Source organism: Guillardia theta, assembly GCF_000315625.1.
Source record: "Guillardia theta CCMP2712 unplaced genomic scaffold GUITHscaffold_100, whole genome shotgun sequence".
Classification (NCBI taxonomy): Eukaryota; class Cryptophyceae; order Pyrenomonadales; family Geminigeraceae; genus Guillardia; species Guillardia theta.
The window spans coordinates 175516-184132 of NW_005434574.1; the positions used below are offsets into that span (position 1 = coordinate 175516).

At 51.5% G+C, this 8617-nt stretch overlaps 2 protein-coding genes across 2 annotated transcripts; one reads left to right on the top strand and one right to left on the bottom strand.

Moving 5' to 3' along the window:
* Window positions 1-686: 686 nt before the first annotated feature.
* On the bottom strand, window positions 687-3641 carry GUITHDRAFT_145302 (hypothetical protein; the record flags this gene model as incomplete). Its single annotated transcript, XM_005823984.1, has 8 exons — window positions 687-1552; window positions 1660-1843; window positions 1902-1982; window positions 2111-2245; window positions 2421-2465; window positions 2609-3057; window positions 3087-3207; window positions 3264-3641. The coding sequence occupies 8 exons, from the start codon at window positions 3639-3641 to the stop codon at window positions 687-689; spliced, it is 2259 nt and encodes a 752-aa protein (XP_005824041.1).
* A 1149-nt stretch (window positions 3642-4790) lies between these two features.
* Window positions 4791-8044, top strand: GUITHDRAFT_145303 (hypothetical protein; the record flags this gene model as incomplete). Its single annotated transcript, XM_005823985.1, has 13 exons — window positions 4791-5132; window positions 5227-5316; window positions 5365-5460; window positions 5578-5698; window positions 5919-6105; window positions 6151-6220; window positions 6265-6366; window positions 6517-6612; window positions 6795-6828; window positions 6882-6967; window positions 7122-7256; window positions 7522-7669; window positions 7956-8044. The coding sequence occupies 13 exons, from the start codon at window positions 4791-4793 to the stop codon at window positions 8042-8044; spliced, it is 1596 nt and encodes a 531-aa protein (XP_005824042.1).
* Between the last annotated feature and the right edge of the window lie 573 nt (window positions 8045-8617).

Below are 8617 nucleotides of genomic sequence, written 5' to 3' on the forward strand. Positions count from 1 at the left end.
TTTTTCGGGCTAGTCTCCTCCCCATGGTTTTATCATTACCCCCCCCCCTCCCCCTTTCTTTCCTACCCTTCCTCTCTCTCTCTCTCTCTCTCTCTCTCTCTCTCTCTCTCTCTCTCTCTCTCCAACCCCCTCCCCCCCCCCCCCCCCCCCCCTTCCGTCTCCTCCCCATTGTTCTGTTCTCCCCTCCCTTACCTCTCGCGCTCACTCCTCCCTCCCTCCCTCCCTCCCTCCCTCCCTCCCTTCCTCTCCCTCTCTTTCTCTCTCCTCCTCCCTCCCTCCCCCTCTCTGTCCTCTCTCTCTCTCCTTCTTCCTCCCTTACTCTCTCTGTCCTCTCTCATCGTCTCCTCAGGTCACTTATCGAGACATGATGGACAAGCACGCGAGCAAAAAGTCCAAGAACGCGATTCCTCTCACCTTCCAAGAGACAAGCTCCATGCTCGGGGACGATGCCGTGCTGCCCTCCTGCTTCGATCTGACATGATACATGAATGAAGGATGAACATGAGATGATGGAGGTTTTCGATGTTGATCATTGTGATGGTAGCCTTGAAGACGATGATAGAGGAGATGATGGAGATGATGGAGTTGACAACAACAACAACAACAACAACAACAACAACAACAACAACAACAACAACAATGGCGGGGGCAACGATCAAGACTCTGCTCAGGGGATCTCCTGTCCTTTACTTTTTGAACGTCGTCGTCCTTGACAGAACCACCACCACATCTTCTTTCCTCCACCGTCGCTTCCTCATCTTCTCAGGCGGGTTAACATTGGTGCAATTCTCCTCCTCCTCCTCGCTCATCTCCACTATGGACTTGAACTCCTCCTCCTTCCTCTTGTACCCAACAAGCACATGCCCCTTGCTCAGTGCCCGGTCAGCCAGCTCCCAGAAGCTCATCTCCTCCTCCTCCTCCTCCTCCTCCTCCAGGTACTCCGTCACCGGCTTGATCGACAGCTCGTTCCCAGCTGGGGAAAGGAGCTCAGCAAGCACCGAGCTCATCTGCCCGTTCATGAGCAGCTGCCCCATAGCGCTGCTGACGATCCTGTTGGACATCACGTACCCCCGGCAGTCGAGCTCCCGCAGCAGCATGCGCGAGGAAGAAGCATGCAGCATTTCGCAGATGATTCGATCTTTTCCCTCGTCCTCCCTGGGCCGTGAAAAGAAGCCCTGCTTCCCTGCCAGCAGCAAGCGGCGGATGTCACGGAGGAGGAGGAAGGAGGCGAGGGACCTCCCGTCTGCGCTCTTCTTCGATGAGCCTGTCTGCATCGCAAACTCATCCGCTAACACCATGATTGTGTCGAAGTGCAGCAGGTTTACAACCTGACCTGTCGGATCACCGAACATGTCAAGGCAGGAGAGGGAAGTGAGGTCTTTGCGGATGGTCGGGTTGCCGTACACGTGCTTGATCTTCAAGTTGACAAGCTGAAGGTTCTCCCGCTGACCGACGTCCTCCAGTAGCCCTCGTCGTTGGTAGACGGGGATGCTGCTCAGGAGCCAGAGCTCGCTGCCCTTGGGGACGATATGGTCGAGATGAGAGATCATATCTGCCAGGTCTCTTCTCCATCCGCAGAACAAAATCCTCTCTGGTTTTTCTTCACTCTCTTGGACTTCCGTGCTGATGACGACTTGGCTTGTTGAGCTTGCAGCTCACGGTAGAAAGAACCGTCGTTGACAGTGTAGGAGTCGTCGTCCCTTGCTATGGATAGAAGGACGTCAAACGATTGAGGACAGTGAAGTGAAAGTTTGATAACCATAAGTTGCCCGACTATGTCGTTGACGACCAGGATCTTTGAATCATTTGACGCGAGCGCGACAATCTGCTTGTTATCAACGTCCTGCTCGATTGTCAACATTTCTCCTCCTCCTCCTCGTCCATCCTCCCTCTTCGTCCACCTCGTCCTGGCCCTCCTCAATAGTCGTCACCCCTGCTCCTGCTCCTGCTCCTGCTCCTGCTCTTTCTATTCTCTTCAATCTCTACAACATTCACATCACCTGAATCTCAACAACAACATTAGCGTTTCTCTTAGTCTTCCCCCTCAAAGCCAAGACCTGCGTCATCGACCGTCAAACTTCTTCCTCCTCCCCTTGTCAAACTCATTCACCGTACGAAGAGCGTCGGAATCAGCTTCGTTGACGTCCTGCTCGTCTCCAGCTAGCACGAGTATCGATTTCGCGTACTCGATCCGAACTTTCTCTAGCTCGCTGGCATACTGCGGATTCCCACTCCTGAATGTCACCTGCAACACAACAAATCACTTCTCCTCCTACGTTTACTTCTGGTGGTGGTGGTGGTGGTGGTGGTGGTGGTGGTGGTGGCGGCGGCGGCTTGCTGCCTGCTGCCTTCTGCTGCTCCATATCCTCCCTCTCGTTCTCTTTCTCGTCCTCCTCTCCTTCCATCCTCCTTCCCACCACCTCCCCGTGCCCGCCAACCAGCTCCTCCTCCTCTTCTCTCCTCACCTGCGATCCCCTGAGCTTCAGGTTCCAAGGGTCTGACATGGCAGTGTTGAGACACTCCTCCATCTCCTCCTTGGGCTTGTCAGCCAGCACGACGATCTCCCCCCTCCCTCGCTCTCCATCGCCATCGCCAGCTGCTCTATTACATCAAGACACTTCTCCGAGAACCCTAGGATCAGCACGTGATCGCGAGCGAAGATCCTGTTCTTTCCTTTCTTGAACTCATCTACCTTCTCCGAGACTGTCTCCGTGATCAGACCTATCATGACAGCAAACACAAGCAGCCCAGCAACCGTGATCGACAGCGCGATCACCCGCTCCGAAGGGTTCTGAACATTAGCCTGAGTCCCAGGGTTTGCAACAAACGTCCAGGACTCCCACAGTGCTGTTCCGAAGTCCTCTCCTTGGAAGAGCACCAGGAGCAAGCTTCCGCCGAGGATGGCAAGCATGGTGATGTTCAGCAGGAGCATGAGCTTGGCGTAGGGGCTCGAGGACAGGAAGTAGTCCAACCTGTACAGCAAGAGCTCTGTAAAGGTAGAGTCTGTCCCCATTACTTTGTTCATGTCTAACATGAGCATCCGGCGGAAGAAAAGAACTGGAAAGAAAGAAGGCCCACGACTGAACCTAGAGGAACGAGAGGAGGAGTCGGATCGGGAGCGTCTTTCTTCCCATCTGAGAGAGTCTTTGACAGCTCCTCGACCTCCTTCTTCACCATCCTCGTCGTCTCCATCTCCTCCTCCAGACTCTGCTCCAGCCCGTCCGCCTCTGCTGTCGATCGCCCTGACGTCGACCCTCCTTGACCTTCTGCCTCCTCTCGGCAGGCTTGAAGAAGAATCCAGCGCAAGTCCCGACCACGAAGTAGAAGACAGCTGCGAGCATCTGCATGAACTCTCTCCTATCAAGATCCTTCTCCGTTCCCAGTGACGGCTGACCTGCCCTCCCCCGAGCCTCGCTGTCCCCCCTCCGCTCCAGCTTCGCATACTCCGGCTTTTCTTTCACACTGCGGGTAACCAGGAGCGGAGGGCCTGAGTGAGCTGGTTTCGTGACATGCCGGGCAAGACTTTTGCGAAAGATGGCAGGGGGGACCAGACCCAAACAAGGCTGAACGTAGAAAGTGTACAGCAAGGCTATCAAAGTGAGTGAAACGAGTTCCTTCCATGCGCGCTCCCTTTGTGCCATGGCGCCTCGGAGCGGGCAGCAGCTCTGCTCAAGGTAGAGTCCAGCTCAGCTCGTTATGACTGTCTCAGAAGCATTCCTGGAGGAAAACTCTCGAGCACTGCGATCATATCATACCGAGTACCGACATGGTAGAAGGAGGCTAGGGTATTTTCAGCAACTCGGCCTATCGTCGCACAACGTCAGATCCACCGAATGTAAAGTTATCCATCTTTACTGCATCATCTTTCCCGTCCTCTTCTTCTCCCTTCTTCTTCCTTCATCCCTTGTCTACGGTTCTCCTCTCCATTCCTCCACTCGGCTCATCCTTTCCTCACCTCCTCCCCTCTCCCCATCCTTCCTCCTACCTTCTAGCTGTTCTGCCTTCCTCATACGCCCCCTGTTTCTCCCCCGCCTCTCCCTCCTCCTTTCTCTCCCCCTTCCCCCAAATGCCCTCCTCATCCCTTCCTCCTCCTCCTCCTTCAAACATCACTGCGGCCATTTTAGCAACTCCCAATTCTCGATACAGCCCTCGCTTTCTTCCGCTTCTTCCGCAAGCTCTCATGCCATCCATGAGCTCTGTCTTCACCCATCGTCTGATCTCTCACATACCTGCCCTCTCCTCCTCTCTCCTCTCCCTCCCTCCCTCCCTCCCTCTCCTCCTCCTCCACAAGCGCCTGGCCTCCGTACGGATCGGACATTTTTACATGTCTGCCCTGCCCGACCAGGCCCGGCGGCTGGTTTCCGAAGTTGCGGAACTCAGTGAGTCCGATCGGCGCGAGGCCGGGCCCGGCCGAGGTAAGCCCCGGGCACTGCGGTGATGGCAAAAGTCACTTGTTAGTAAGTCACTTGTTAGTTTCTCGCCGTTTGGCCTGTGCGACAGAGTGTCAGCTTAACTTTGAGTTACTTGAAAGGTCAAGCCTCCTCGACTCTCCTGATTGTATAGTACTCGTACTCTCCTGATTGTCCTCGTACTGACTGAGCATCGGGGCCGCTGTGCCGGCCGGGGAGGGGGCACTCAGGGCCTGCCAGCGGCCGCCGGCGACTCATCACTGCCCGGGCCGGCTGCGGCCCGCCCGGCCGGCCCGGCCCGGGCAGTACGGTACACGCCTGTACGAAATACTGACTAGTAAAACCTTACGAAGTTCCGACTGCTGGAAGACGGGGAGCTTCATGGAAGAGCGCGGTACCGTCTGCGTCCTCGTGCTCTCGCTAGCAGTGCTGGTAGGAGGAGGGAGAGGAGAGAGGGAGATGGGGATGAGAGCTTGGACAGCGACAGAGGAAGCGCGCATGCCTCCTATGGCAGGACGAGTCTTGTCGGGGGGTTTCAGAGCTGCGATCCACGGGGGTTGGCTGGCAGGGGGGGCCCTGCTGCTGAAGGAGGAGAGAATATTGCGACTGAGAGGTGGGAAGGAGGAGGAGGAGGAGGAGGAGGAGGGTCGAGGGAGGAAGGGACTGAGAGTGTCATCTCCGCGCAAGAAGGCCAGGAATGCAGGAAAATCGTCAGGACGAGAGGTCGTGGCTGAGAAAGTCGCACCACAGGGGATATCGTGCGATGTGATGCTTCTTTGAAAGTGTTGTTGATGTTTGCTGATGGTTGTTTTTGCAGGACATGTTCTTGAGCGCTCCGATCATGGATGATCTTGTAGAGCAGATGGGCAAACTTACTTTCTCCTTTAGGGTCAACGACAAGGCTGAGGTGAATGAACATGTTGATGATAGTGATTGAGAGTTTGATGTGTGCAAGGTGTTCCAAGCAAACATCACTGAGGATTTCAATGAGACGTTTGTCCAGAAAATGCTTGACAGCACAAACTGTGTAAACCCAGACAACGAGGATGAAGTGAAAATCGTCGAATCGTTGGACGTCTTTGTTTTCAGATCTGGCTGTTTCCGGTTATGTTCGAGGGGAGGATCATTCCGTGAAGATTGTTCCAAGTTACAACATGAGAGCATACAGGCGTTGAAATCTACTGAGATCCTACTCTTCATCTCGGTCTCGGAGAACCTCACAGAAAAAGATGGAGAGACTAGTTTCAAAGTCTTTTCCTGTGATTCGGAGGGAAATGCGAAAGATGTCGGTAAGATTTGAATGATTCGCCCGGGTTTTCCTGATAATTTTGATTTCTTATCAAGTATTTCAACGCGTCCCGCAATCAGGGATGGCGATTTTCCTTGCAAACTCTTCAAGAATGTTCTGGGAAATGTCAGAAATCCCTGGTGCTGTTGAGAGACGAGTATCAACACAACCCACGGCTGTTGTAGAGGATAACACGAAAGGAATTCTTGTTGCGCATGCAGTGATAAGACATTCTGCCAAGGAAGATCGTTTGAGATCCATCAGAGATGAGATAAGAAATGTATCCGGGCATTCGCACCAAGACATGTCATGTCAGGTCGACACTGTTCAGGATTGTTCAAAAGAACTTGAAAAGTTTGTTCATCCCTCATACTTGGCTGCAAACAGTCAGACGAATATCAAGAAATTGTGAGAAGAAACGAGATGTTCTGATTACATCTGATCATTGAACAGTTTTGCGAGAGATTCTGCTGTTCAGTTGCATGACTTCCTGACAACTTCACTGTATGACGAAATATGGAAGGTGAACAAGAAAGTATGAGAAAATACCTGTAAAGTTTCCACAAGGGATGGGAGCTTCTACCTTGGAGAAAAGCAGGTCCGAGGAATAAGAAGAATCATCATCAGATAGACAACGAAGAATTGCAAGGAATGTTGATGTCGAAAGAGGTAAAACTGACGTCTTGCTTGACTGTCTCTGTGCTTGTTCTCTTCTACTTCTGCTCTTTCGATTTCTCTCCAGCCCCCGTTGTCTTGTATGTAATCGTTCCCATTATCTGCTATGCGATGAATAAGATGAAAATGATACTGAAAATACAGGTTATTGGATCATCGGATGGAAAGAATGGTCAGGATATTGAGATCCGTGCTCTCATTCGAACGTTTGCTTCTCAAGATTTCCGTCAATTTCTGCAAGTGAAACAATTTTCTTTGGCATGTTTCCATCTTTTAAACCTCACTTTTCCTTAAGAACATCACAGGAACTCGACTGGAGAAGAAATTTGGTACATATACTACAATTGAATGCGATCCGATATCTTCCTCTCTCATCCCAGAATTTTTATTCAGACGTGTTGAATGTGAGACGATTCGGTCAGGGTTGTTATGCGATGAACCATCCGTCCGATGACAGTAAGAAACTTTGAAATTTCTCTGTGTTTGTCGATTCTGTTCACGATTGTCAGGCAATGCTGTCGGTGTATTGGAAGTTGTATTCGTATCGGCTGATCGAGGCAGAACAAGTTCAACTCAAGGAGGCTATGATTACAAGGTGAAACATTACACAAGACAGAATTCTCATTTGCTAGTATCGAAAACCTTCAAAACATGTTGCTCCTGGCTTCTCCATCCTCTTTAACACTTGTTTCACCGCTCGACTTCATTCAGTTCTTTCTGTTCTTCTCTCCCGCTTATCATCTTTTCAGGGTTGGCTACAAGGACATGGTGGAGATTTAATCTACACGACCAAAGACGTGGAAGAGACAAACATCTTTGAATCAGAGATTGAAGTTTGCAGCATCCCGCCACATGGAAATACTCTCTCAGTCGTGATGATGGAGGTGATCGTGCAGTCTCCTCCTTCTCTTCCATCTCCTCCTCTCCTTCATCTCCTCCTCCTCCGTCTCTTTCTCCTGCTCCTCCTGCTCCTCCTGCTCCTCCTGCTCCTCCTGCTCCTCCTCAATATCTTACTTCTCCATCTAGTTCCCAACCTTCCTCCTGCTGTCACTGCACGTCTTTCCTCATCTTTCATATCCTCTTGCCTTCACTTCTGCTGTCGATCCTCATCCTCTGTCCTCGTCCTCTGTCCTCACACAGACCGAGCAGGAGGCATCACAAGCCAGCAGTCACGTCCGCTACATCAACCAGATGGCAGGGGACAAGTGTCGGCACGATATCCTTGTGCGCTACAAGATCGTTGAGTCGGGGGACGAGATGAGCTTCGAGTCGAGCGAGGACAGGGAGATCGAGTCAGGTGCTGACGACTCGTTTCGAACTCATCACATCTCTGCTTCCTCTCTCACTTCCTGTGATCTCATCGTTGCACCTGTTCTCTTTCCTTCCATCTTGTTTTGTCTCAGTCTTTTCCTTCCCATCTTTCCTTGCCTCCATCATCTCCTTCTCTCCCTTCTTCCCACGTCCTCCCCTACTCCTCTCCTACCCTCTCTCACTTCTTCTCTTCCATTTTCCTCCACAGTCTTCTCCCATTCCATACCTGAAGCTTGTCCTGACTGCATTCTCTTCGAATCTCATTTCTGCAGAAGAAGAATCTTTTGTGCCTGAAGATGCAACTATTGTTCACTTCCGCCCTGCTCTCGACGGTTCTCACAACATAACTCGATCGAGTTAAGACCGACAAGGAGCATGAAACTCACTTCTGAAACATGACTGCAAACGTTTCTTGCAAACACACACGAGCAACCCTTTAGATTCCGACAATGGACTTGAACACCGGTATTTTACTGATCAAAGATCGCTTGTGAACTGCATTTCTTTGTTTCAACACACACACTACTTCATACCTCCGTATTTCCTCGTACATCCGGGATATCCTGATTTACCTCTCCATTGATTGCATCACAGTTCATCCAAAGACTGCTGTCCATCTTGTTCAAGCATGCATGATCGCGTCTGATACCCCGTTGCAAGGTGAATTCATTTCCCCCATCATGGTTGGCAATATGCAACGCATTCATTTCTCCTTCTACTTATGCTCTTTATCTCCTCCCGCGATGTTTCATCTTATCAGTGATTTTCTTGCCATACTCGTCCATTCATTCCCCTATCATCAACACAAGAACATTCGGAAGAAGCAGATGAGCAGGGCTGATAGTCTTCTTCCTCGCCAGCATGTCTCTTCCTCGAACAAGCATGCTTTTCTGTTCTTGGCGCTCATCGTTATGTAACCCGACATCGCTCTGGG